The following is a 12,230-nucleotide window of genomic DNA, read 5'->3' as shown; positions in this document are numbered from 1 at the left end:
AAACAGAAGTTTATCTGCTTACCTTGAGGAAAAGGATTGGGTTGCACTACATACAGGAAAGCGTGGACTACTTTAAACAGAATTCCTATTGGCCCAGGTTCATGGTATGCACCTGTATCATATGTCTTGGCAGGTACAAATCCAAAATCCAAAGTCCCAGGAGGAGGCTTGTATATAGGCTGAACCTCTGAAATAGTACTTCCACAAAACAACAGCAGCAGCAGACAGAGTTCCACAGCCATGGCTAGCAGAATTCATAAAATTTGAGGTAGAGGTATTTGTCCCACCAAGTCTAGAAGTCTTCACTACATTCACTTGGGAGCTAGACTTCTCAACAGCAAAGCGCTGGTGCCCTCACACCCTTATTCTTTAATGTCTTCTTGTTCTGGAGTGGTATAGGAGCCTCTCATGGAAACAACTCAGCGCACCATCCCTAGTAAAAAAAAATTAAAAAAAATCTGAGCTCATTAGGGTATTGGCATGCAAGCAGAAATTGCAAGATACCTGCGATTTTCTGCAGACACTGAACTTATCAACACTTTAAAAGCGAGCTTGGAAGGATAGAAAAGAAAAAAAGAACTGAAGTCTGTGAATAAAATGGTCTACTACACACACTGTACTTGAAAGAGGGATAAAAACAATTACGCACAGTTCCAGGTCAATGAGTTTTCAAAAACAAAGCAGAGCATTGGGACAGCTCCACAGAAAATATGCAAAATTAAAGGCACAACATACAAATTGCAGTTCTAACTAAATACAGTATGTCACATCACAGCAGTTTGCATTCAGTCATCTACCTCTTGTTACTACAGTTGATAGCAACTACTAGCTATACCATGTAGTTTCTTTAACCTGTAACTTTTTAGTCTGTAGGACTCCCACTTTCCTCCGCACAAACAACCTTGCAGATGGCACTCCCATGACACCCATTTCATAGCTAAGGCTGAAGATTCAGCTCAAGAAAGAATTTAAGCTTCCGCATGTTTTGCCATGCCAGTAACTTTTTACCATTGAAAGGGAGAAAAAATAAACTCCATCATCCACATGAAAGATAATACTGTGTGTCTTCGATTGCTTTCTATTAACTCAAACTTTCACAACATTCTCCCTCAGAGCTTGTGCAGCCAACAGTTTTTATAAAATACCTTGTTAAAGCTGAGTAGCGTTAAGATGACTCTGGATGCCTACACAATGATAAGAATGTTGTCAATCTACAAAACCACAACACTTCAATCAACTGCCACATAAGAAAAATAAGCAGAAAATCTCCAAGTTTCCAACAAAACACCTGGCCACATTTTCATCTACCTGGAGCTAGGTAACACTCCTTCACCTCAGCATGGGCCATGGTGCTCTCCAAGGAAACACCTCCTCTCCCCCCCCAAAAAAAACCCAACCAATAAAAGGCAGCTTTTACTCCCTTTTGACTTTGGAAGTCATCCATCAGACCAGCTCACTTCTGGAAAGCCTTCAGCCATTGACCAGAATGCCACGAGTGGGGATGCCTGGGAACACACCGCTCACAACCAGCCACCACCTCAAAGCGGGGAGCACTCAGCAAAAAGCAACAACAGTGGCAAAGCAACACAGCAATTGCAGCTTCAGCCAGCCCAAAGCCACAGCAACTTCTTCACTTCTAAGGTGCATCCAGGTCAAAGGAAGTCTGAAGACAAAAAGCACTTTTAAAAGTTGGAAGCAAGGTGAGTCTTACTTAGTCTCTCCCACGCTGCACAGTCCCTGATAAAGCACATGCTCCCTTTACAAAAGCCAGCACTGACTCACTGGAAACCACATGGCAGGCTTGTTTACTACTCCTTCCTGTATGCAAAAGTCTGATTAGTATCAAGAAAAACATGGAACAAAAGTACAAAACCAGATCAAAGAACTAGGGACAGTTTTGTTTCCCTGAAGCCCAATCTAGCTAAGAAGGAAAACTTAAATCTATCTTTCTAGCCAGTGTCCAGTGAAAACCAAGAAAAACAATAATAAACCTATGAACATCAGAGTAACCAAGCCATACTCAGTGAGCCAATGTTGTATCTCTCTATATATAGTGCCCAACACTGAAATGAAAAATCTTAGAAGATTTAAAGAGTAGGAATTTCCTTATCAGAAAGAGATGCTTAGTTAAATAATAATGTCAGAAAAGAATTATCATAGAACAGTTTGAGTAGGAAGGGACACTTAAAGGCCATCTAGTCCAACTCCCCTGCAGTGAACAGGGACATCTACAGCTGGATCAGGTGCTCAGAGTCCCAACCAGCCTGACCTTCAGTGTGCCAGTGCCTCACCACCCTTATCATAAAAAGCATTTTCCTTATATCCAACCTAAATCTCGTATCTCTTAGTTTGAAACCATTTCCCCTTGTCCTATCACAACAGACCCTGCTAAGGAGTCCGTCCCCTTCTTTCTTACAGTCCTCCTTCAGATAGTGAAAGGCTGCTCCCAGGTCTCCCCAGAGCCTTCTCTTCTCCAGGATGAACAGCCCCAGCTCTCTCAGCCTGTCCTCATAAGGGAGGTGTTCCATCAATTACCCAGCTCCAACATACTATTTTTCTCCTTTTACTCACTTCTTGAGACTAGATTTCTTCAGCCTAAAATATATTTTTTCATCAGATTTTTCTTTAATGCACGTGCCACACCATGGCTGAATGCAGAAATTGATCGAATACGAAAATCACTTTGATGGCAGTTTATTATCAGATCCACAGAAATTCCATGGGACAAAATACCATAAAATCCCAACTAAGAGCAAAAGATTTTTATTTTCCCCTAATAACGAATCAGTGAAGGTTGTGCAAGTTTGATAAAATAAACCAAGCTGAACTCTTTACTAAAAAGTTTGAACACTTTTTTGAGTAAAGTTGAGTGCTCTGGAGACTCCTAAATACCACTCCAAGAGCTCAGGGAGTCAGGAGATAATGCTCACATACCACAACCGACCTCTGATTGCAGAAGTTACAGAAACGAATAGAAAAAACATACAGAAAACATTACATGGGAATGTTAGATGTGTCTGTGGATGACTAAATTGGAGAGGAAGACGACCACAGCTGGTGTCCTAAGGCAGAGCTGGAAGACAGGGCATGTTTTCTGTTGTGGGTAATGTTGTGCTAGAGAGAAGGGGGAAGAGGAAAATATATACAACTGTTTTTTGTCATCCCTCACCCCCCAAATAGAACAGATTTTTGGCTAAGAACAATTTAAACTAGATCTAATTGTACAAATGGGAAAACAAAGCACTACCAAGATGTCCTCCTGATGTTGAAAAATAATCACTATGCCTGGCAGAAGTGTGAACTCGTATGGCAGCTGATACTGAATCCCAGCAGTTTTACAACAAGGACGCTACTGAAATTGCAAGGACACTACCTGTACTGCAGTCACAAACAATATCTTGCTAAATGGAGACGTACGACCACTTTTTGGTTCCAAAGACAATAACAAAATCTCAGCTGAAAATTATGCAGACTTGAAGCCTTTATGAAGTTCAGTATTTTTTAAAAAGCAGGCAGGTATCTTGAGAATCAAAGAACCTGCAGAATTCTGACCAGATGTGCTCCTTCTCCCATTATTGGCAAATCCATCACAATGAACTTGGTATACACAGGCTTATTGGGTGATTCCTTCAGGCTGACACCAAATCTTCTCTAAACTACATAAATGCTACATTAATAGTGAGCAGGAACTTTCAGAAGCACTATTAAACCTATAACTCAGGCTACCTGCGAGCATTCAATAGCTGTTCAACCTACCTAAAAATAACTCTGATGTATCAAGATGAGGATGACAACTGGGAGCTTGTTATCCATTAAAAAAAAAAAACCAACCCACAACCTGAGCTGGGAGCATATTAGTAGCTGAATTTGCTAGATAAACAGTGCTGAAAGTGAAAATCGATCCATGAAATTGTGAGAACTGCAAGCATGGCATACACACTGAAGTGACATAAACACAGTTTATGGTAATCCTCACTGCAGCCTGTGGCCATCTCAATTCCTCCAAAGGAGTGTGACATCAGTATGAGCTTGCCTGCACAACTCATCCCAAGTTCAAGCAAACAGGGAGAGAAAAATCAGCTGTGTGAACCTTTGGAGTGCTTCCACTAATTATCAAGTAAGGTGTTCATTTCATTACTCTTTTGATTAAGAAAATAACCATCTGTTAACTATGTAAGATATATAGCAATTAAAACTTTCTTTTATTTTCTGTGTGGTTTGCGAGCATCCATCTTACAAGAATGGGGCTTTTGCTTTTTATTCTGCAGCCGTCACCTAAGTATGCCACACACAAGTCACTAAACTGAATACTTGTGTTTGTTTGGGTTTTTTTAAGAGCACTGTCTGTGGAGAACATCATCACTCCTTCACCATACATGCTGCAATATTATCACATCTCCAGTGTATCTCACTTCATATTTAAAAAAAAAAAAAAACCACCAAAAAACTGCAGTGTTTTCCAAAACCAATAATGCTTCAGCAACTGCAGTGCAAGTTTAAAAGGATGAGACAGATTGAGATGCAGAAGTTCAGTAACTGCTTTTATGATGGTACCTATGCTAATGAGCAGAACTCACTCAGAAGCATCATGATATCCTGCTCAGAAGCATGAGAATGTCCAACTCTTTGCTACAACAGGACTGGCCTCCTCCTATTTAACATTGCAATCCATACACATACAACTCTGCAGTGCAGTGACGTGACTATGATTAACCCTGTGAACTGAAATTCAATCAACCAGAGGCTACATTGCTCAAGCTCAGTGGGGGAGCCTCCTGGCAGCAAACCAGGTCGGAATAGGGGAAGAAGCAGCTGTCCACAGGAAGCCCACCCCGAAGAGCTGGCTGCGTTTGTTATGTTTTTTAATTAGTCCCTTGAAAACCCGAGTCTATAATACCCTTCAAGGTTCCAGCAAAAGCAACCAGCGGAAGACGGAAATTAATTACAACAGCCACCAACACAGGTAGCTACAGCTGGCCTTCAACTCCCGGATGTGCATTAAAACAAAACCACAAATGAGATACAGTACAGCCAGCCAAGCTAGACGCCGTCAAGTCAGAAAGGTACAGTTTTCTGATGCAAAAGCTCTCCCAAGCCTACCAAGGATTACAACCTGTTGCCATAGGAGTAGAAAGCAAATAAGCCCAGTAAACACCAGGGACTGCAGAACTGTCTGAGAGCACCAACACAAACAAAATCCCCCACCCCAGGCAGCTTTGGGGGGAGGCATCTGCTGAGCTTGCTGGTGCTCAACACAAAGCGCACAAGACAGAAACATGGGTACGCAGAACTCAAGTTAGCTTTGAGCTGCTAGCTGCTTCAGAAGCTGAAATAAGCAAATATACATAACAACCCCCAAACAACAAACAAAACCAAGAGAACCAACAAAATTCGCTCACCAATCAGCCCACCCCACCCATCTGTTTGCTGTTGTAGAAGTCAAAGAAGTTTACTAACAGAGAGACACATACAAATAAACTCCAAGTGAGATATCTTCCCTAGAAGATCCACGGCTCTGACTTTTAGCCTAAAAGTTTATGTTTTCGCTAACTGAACCAAAACCAAACATATAACAAGACGTTAAGTGATGCGTTTACCCCAGCGCTCGTAAAGCCTTCCCTCGGGAGAGCACTCCTCAGCATCACATAGGGAACACGGGGACACCACAAAGCCATCCCATAATCGGACAGCTTTTCGGCAAACGCGAACGAACGAGGGCTGAGCGCAGCCCTGCAGCAGATCCGGACTGCGCTCCCCTGCAGCCGAGACCAAGTTTCCCCCATCTTTCCCACTGCTTGGCACCGGAGAGGCTCTGCCCCCTGCCACGCTGCTGAGTCCTTGATCTGCACAGCAGCGCGGGCGCCTCAGCTCCGCCTCTGCTGGAACGCGGACCGCTCGGTAGTTTCTCCGGCCGCTTCCCCCCGTAAGGCGCTCCGAGGGCGATAAGCCGCTGCCCGGCGCCGCAGCCGCCTCGCGCTCTCCCCGCCACGGAGAGGCCGAGCCGCCCCAGGTGCAGCATTCGCCGCAGCGCGCTCCCACGGCGGGAAGGGGCGAGCCGCCCTCGCGCCCGCAATCACCATTCCGCCGCAGCGCCGAGGCAGGGGGTCCCCTCCCCGCGACGAAGCGATGCGGAGGCCCGCGGCCCCCCGCCCAGAGCCGGACACCTCCGCAGCTCTTCCCTCGCTCCCTCCGCTCCACTCTCCCCGCCGCCCGGCTCTCTCTCCTCCGCGGGCGGACCCGCCCTGGCTCCCCGCACGCCGCCGTGCCGCAGCCCCTTCCTTCCCCGCAGCCCTAACCGCCCTCGCGGCTCCCCTCACCCTGCCGGCCTCTCCCAGCACCGCGACCTATCCTTCCTCCAGGCTCTCCCGACGACCGCCCCACTCACCCGGCTCCCGAGAAAGGGACTCTCTCCCACCGCCGCCACACTTTCTCTCCGGGAAGGGCAGCACTTGTGCCGCCCGCAGCGGGAGGAGCCCCACCCCACCTGCCGCCCCTCCCCGCGCACACCGCGCCCGGCACTCACCGGCGGAGCGGGGTTGGGGACGCGGAGGCACCGGGCACGGCTCGGCCCGCTCCGCTCCGCCTCAGAGCGCCGCGGCGGTGCCGCCCGCGCATGGATTACGGGGGGCGGGCTCTGCCCCGGGCCGGGCTGCGGGACCACCCCAGCGGGCCGGGGCTGGAGGAGGGAGAGGGGGAGGAAGAGGAGGAGCGTGAGGCGCTTCGCCCCGCTGGGCGCTGCGGGGGCGGCCCCCCGGCTCGGGCCGGGCTGCGGCGCGGTGGGAGAGCTGCGGCCGCGACCTGTTGCTGGGCGGGCTGCGGCAGCGCAGGCACGGCGCTCCTCCCGCCGGGTCACCTCTCTCATCAGTTGTTGTAAGAACATCTTGTTTCACCCCTCCCGGGGGATGCCCTTCTTTCCTGACAAGGTTATCGCCTCTTTTGGGACCGGAGTCCATGTTGTTTCTGAGCCCACTGACACCTCGGTCAGACAAGGTGCACTTTTCCTTATGCCATAACACAGTAACACACTTCCAAAGGCTCCTGCACTTTCCACATTTGCCCTCTGTGATTTTTATTTGCAGTTTTAGTATTTCAAAACTGCCCCCCTCATTGCAATATCAAGTCATTGGGTTTGGAAATGATTCCTACAATTCTTAACCAGGCCCTCCGCTGCCCAGCATCACCACTCAGGGCAAAGAAGGAACTTGTGCCAGAGATCCAGCATCACACCATCGCACTGGCTCCTCAGAGGTCCTAAAAGCACTGATGGAGAGGACACTGATGGAAATGGCTTTGTGCAGGTAGAAAGACACCAAGGGTGGGGGAGGAGGGGGTGTGTGGAATGGCTTTATAGTAGAAGAGGGAAGATTTAGGTTAGATGTTTGGAAGAAATTCCTTACTCAGAGGACTGTGAGGCACTGGAGCAGGCTGCCCAGAGAAGCTGTGGGTGCCCCATCCCTGGAGGCGTTTGAGGCCAGGTTGGGAGGGGCCCTGAGCAGCCTGAGCTGGTGGGTGGCAGCCCTGTCTGTTGCAGGGGGTTGGAAATGGATGGACTTTAAGGTCCCTTCCAACCCAAGCCATTCTGTGATTCAATGAAACCAAGGCTTCTGCTATTGCAGGGCGCTGTCTTGCTAATGTAACTTTGGCCAAGGATTGATCAGTTTTCTCACAAGCGGTATTTGGCGTGGCTGAATTTTACCTGTATTTCAACTCATGGCTTTTGCCAGCACTGCACATTGGAGAACAAGCTGCCACGTTGGCTCCACACAGAAAGAACAGCTATTCTGACCAGCACAGTTCCTGGATTGTTCAGCTTGAGCGTGCACAGTGCTGCAACCCAAGCTGGAGAGCACAGCACAGAGCTCAGCCAGAGGCTCTTGTCTCAGCTCTTGTTACAGTTCTCATACGCACCCAAGCAGTGTGTCAAAGACGGGTGATGCTGTAGTTTTGGTGAGACACAGAACACGATGGCAAAAGGACAAGAGTGCTAAATTAGGCAGATTGTCTTCAAATTCAGAAGTACAGCTCCTCCTTAAGCTCCTGATGAAAATTGTTCTAAATACAAGAGAATTTGTCTTCCAAACAATGGGCTGCATGTAACCCAAACTATTAATCTAATGATCTGGTGGATTTGATTTCTAACTCTCCTGTGCAGTGTTAGAGGAGAAAAGCCAAATCTCATTGCCATTTGACTGATTTTAAACTGCAGAGTGAAGGCACATATCTGCAGCAATAAATAACAGCAGAAGAGTATGCCAGAAATCAAAGACAATGATATGGGAACATGGAAGAGAAGGGCGTGGATTGAAAAGTAAGGACATTGAGCCCTTCTGGAGCTGAAGACACTAAGATTTTCTTTTGGATTACTAATTAACACATGTAATAGATTTACTAGAGGTTAATGGCAGGCTACCACAGGACTGTTAGGTGAGATGTGGCTGTAGTTTGCATAAGAAAGGACACACAACTAGATTTACAGGAAAAAGATGTGAGTGTTCACAGAAGAATTCAAACTAAACTAAATCAAGAGTAACTCTGTTAATTCAAACTAAATGACATAGATGATGGAATCGAGTGTACCCTCAGCAAGTTTGCAGATGACACCAAGCTGAGCGGTGCAGTCGATACACTGGAAGGAAGAGAAGCCATCCAGAGGGACCTGGACAGGCTGGACAAGTGGGCCCACGAGAACCTAATGAGGTTCAACAAGGCCAAGTGCAGGGTGCTGCACTTGGGCCAGGGCAATCCCAGGTATTTATACAACCTGGGGGAAGAACTCCTTGACAGCAGCCCTGCGGAGAGGGACTTGGGGGTCCTGGTGGACGAGAAGCTGGACATGAGCCAGCAGTGTGCGCTGGCAGCCCAGAAGGCCAACTATGTTCTGGGCTGCATTAAAAGAGGAGTGGTCAGCAGGGAGAGGGAGGTGGTGGTCCCCCTCTACTCGGCTCTTGTGAGGCCCCATCTGGAGTACTGCATCCAGGCCTGAGGCCCCCAGCACAAGAAGGACGTGGAGCTCTTGGAACGAGTGCAGAGGAGGGTGACCAAGATGATCAGAGGGCTGGAGCACCTCTCCTATGAGGAAAGGTTGAGGGAACTGGGCTTGTTTAGTTTGGAGAAGAGAAGGCTCCGGGGAGACCTCATTGTGGCCTTCCAATACTTGAAGGGAGCGTATAAACAGGAGGGGGATCGATTGATTGTGAGGGTGGATAGCGATAGGACAAGGGGGAGTGGTTTTAAGCTGAGACAGGGGAGATGTAGGTTAGATATTAGGAGGAAGTTTTTCACACAGAGGGTGGTGATGCACTGGAACAGGTTGCCCAGGGAGGTTGTGGATGCCCCATCCCTGGAGGCATTCAAGGCCAGACTGGACGTGGCTCTGGGCAGCCTGGTCTAGTGGTTGGCGACCCTGCACTTGGCAGGGGGGTTGAGACTCGATGATCTTTGAGGTCCTTTTCAACCCAAGCCATTCTATGTTTCTATGATTCTATGATAAACTAAATCAAGAGCAACTCTGTTAATGGCTTCCTCAGTGGACTAAGCCAACACCAGTTTCCTGATGAACATTATCCATATTAGGTACGGAAAATGTGTTTTCTGAGTAGCACCAGGTTAATGTGTCACTGAGATACGGTAGATGGAAGCCTGACCTCTTCAGCTGCCTCCCACTGTACTGCTGGCAAGCCAAGTGTATGTCTGGCCTGAAAGTGCTCTGAGCAGCTGTTGACCTTTCCTTGATGTTTCTTCTGCATGGCAGGTAGGGGTGGACAACTGTGAGGTGAGAGATACTGCACCAGTTTGCAGTCCTCGTCCAAGTCACACCACAGTCCAGGTTTGCTTGGCTGTACATTTACCTGCCTGACATTTGGCTGTGAACATGCTGTTATCAGATTTGCATGTGTACTGTAATGCTGTCACATCAGAAAAAGGGAACATGTGAAAACTGCATGCAGTTGAAGCAGGCTGAAGGATTATCAAGAAAACTCTCCCAGGGACCACACGATTTTTTTCCTGTGGCCCTTTCTGTCTTGGGTCACTTGGACTAAAATTCATCAAAAGACACCCTCTGTCTTTATTCTTTGTGGCCAAAACTTTTAAATGATCTCAGCACTCAGGTCCCCAGAATATTCAAACCCATCACTGCTGACATCAGCGAGGAAGCAGTCTGTCAAACCACAGCACAGTAGGTACTAAGGCCCTTGAAAACCTGCTCTGAAATACACATCCAAAACAGGAACAGCTGGATGAAGAAACCTGCCCTATGCTTGCTGGCACCGAGCATTTGGAAATCTGGCTCCATATCAATCATCTCTGTTATCTCAGAGGAAAATCCTCAGATAACAGGAAGATACATGGGTTTTAGAGCTTAACTATAAACTGTATCATGTAATTGATTTTTAAGCATTGCTCATGATTAAAGGTCTATTAGATAAATAACCTTTTTCATTAGTCATAGTTGCGCTAGGTATTGCATTGCCTGAAGAGAGCTAAAATCAGACGTCCAACCTTCCCTTCTCACAGAAAGAAAAAGGTTGAGGCTAAAAAGACCTTATTCTTTATTTACTCTTCCCCTGGCTGTTTCCTGAGTGTTTTCAGGTAGAGAAGTGTGCATGGATGTGGGAGAGAGAAACAGCATGCCTTCCCTGCACCAGGGCTATGGAGATGAGTGGTTTACAACCATTGTACCTACCCCAGTTACCATTTTGCCCAAGTTTCTGAGGGTTATAACCTCCAAGTCTTTCCCTTCCTCCCCACCATGCTTTATACTCAGCCCTTCCCCCTCTCCTGCCCCTGTATTTCTGGCTCAGACCTTCACCTTCTGCCAGCCCTCACAACTACCCTGGTAGCACCCAGTGCCTGCCCACATACCCATTTCCTTTCCTGCTCATCTCCCTGTCCCTGTTGTCCGTCCCCTCTCTGACATCCACAGTTGCATCCCTCCTTGTCCTTAATTCTCCTGTGGGATGTGAGGCTTAAGGGATTATGGTCTGTGTGAGTTTGCAGCCTGGACTCTGCGGATGCTGGGAAAACAGGGGGCTGGGGTGGCAGGAGGCAAGGAAATGTCAGAGAAAGAACATGTTGCACTATTGTACACCAACCACAGAAATCTTGAAGGAAGGATCAGGATTCATAAGAATGGTGTGAAACAGAGCACAATTGCTGTGTGCTATAGCTTACAATGTATTTGTTTAATTTCTTACTCCTGAGGGAAAATAAGAAAGGAAATGGACAATCTGGCTCACATTCATTCTGAGACTTAGCAAATAACATGACATTTCATTGTAGACCTTTGATTCATGCCAGTTTGTGATATAATCTCAGTGAGGCTTGCCTTCATCTGAGCACAAGATTTATCCTGCTGTACATCACTTCACAATGCCTTCAGAGAGCTGATGCTTTGTCAGCTACGTGCCTTGCCATTACACTGCGCTCTGCCCCCTCCTAACAACTGTGATAGATCAGCATGACAACTCATCAAACAGCTTAAAAATTATATTCATTTCTTTTCATCTGATGGAAACCACCACTAGTTGTTCTAACAGATTTCAGAGATAGTTACAAAATGACAGGGATCACATGATGCATGTGCTCTGTGCTTGTCACTTCTTCTCTGAGCTCCCCCCACCCTGTTTTGCCATCATTTACATGTTTTATTTTTGCTTGCAAGTCTTGACATGTGGCATTCTGATAAATTAGTACGTCAGAAGCACTTGAAATTACAATAGGAAAGGTACATCTCCTTTTGACCCTGGAACAAAAGCAGTGTGCCCCAGTTCTAATGTTTTGGTTTTTTTTTAATAGAAGACTGGGGAGAAATGGCTAACAACTACCCCAGGTGTTTGTTCCAGCTGCAGTGATGCAGAGGCCTAGATCGCTGCTCGTAGGCCCCTACTCTAGAGGAGCTGTATGTAGCAAGCAGCCTTGGTGGAGGACGTGGCCACAAGCGCTAGGACCTGAGCAGTCCCACAGGCAGGAGGGGCTATAACATACAGTTTAGACAAGGTATTAAAGTGAGTATCTGTATATCAGTGGGAACAAAACATTGCAGAAATAATTAATCAGCCAAACCAAGTACACTCCTGAAAGCTAGCATAGAAGCAAAGTTGTTGATCTCAGAAGTCAGTTGTCAGGAAAAAAAAAGGATCCGTTTTCCTCTCTGTGAGTGACCCTTTGATAAACAGAAGTCCCCTCAACGCAGAGTAGCTCTCCCATGCCTCCCACAAAATGTAATCCTA

At 47.2% G+C, this 12,230-nt stretch overlaps 1 protein-coding gene across 9 annotated transcripts in view; it reads right to left on the bottom strand.

The window, feature by feature from the left end:
* Nucleotides 1-6,696, bottom strand: part of PROM1 (prominin 1) — a 59,870-nt gene extending 53,174 nt beyond the window's left edge. For 6 of the 9 annotated variants that reach the window (XM_021395274.1, XM_021395278.1, XM_021395281.1 and 3 more), the window contains exons 1-2: nucleotides 6,386-6,514; nucleotides 23-433 (exon numbers count right to left, since the gene is read on the bottom strand). In XM_021395274.1, the coding sequence (XP_021250949.1) occupies nucleotides 23-242 (220 nt within the window). In that variant the 5' untranslated portion in view covers nucleotides 243-433; nucleotides 6,386-6,514. The other 3 variants (XM_021395275.1, XM_021395276.1, XM_021395277.1) reach the window with 3 other exon arrangements.

The sequence above is a fragment of the Numida meleagris genome, chromosome 4, assembly GCF_002078875.1.
Source record: "Numida meleagris isolate 19003 breed g44 Domestic line chromosome 4, NumMel1.0, whole genome shotgun sequence".
In the NCBI taxonomy this organism is placed as follows: domain Eukaryota; kingdom Metazoa; phylum Chordata; class Aves; order Galliformes; family Numididae; genus Numida; species Numida meleagris.
Note: the sequence above shows the minus strand (reverse complement) of the source record. Positions and strands in the feature narration are given on the sequence as shown.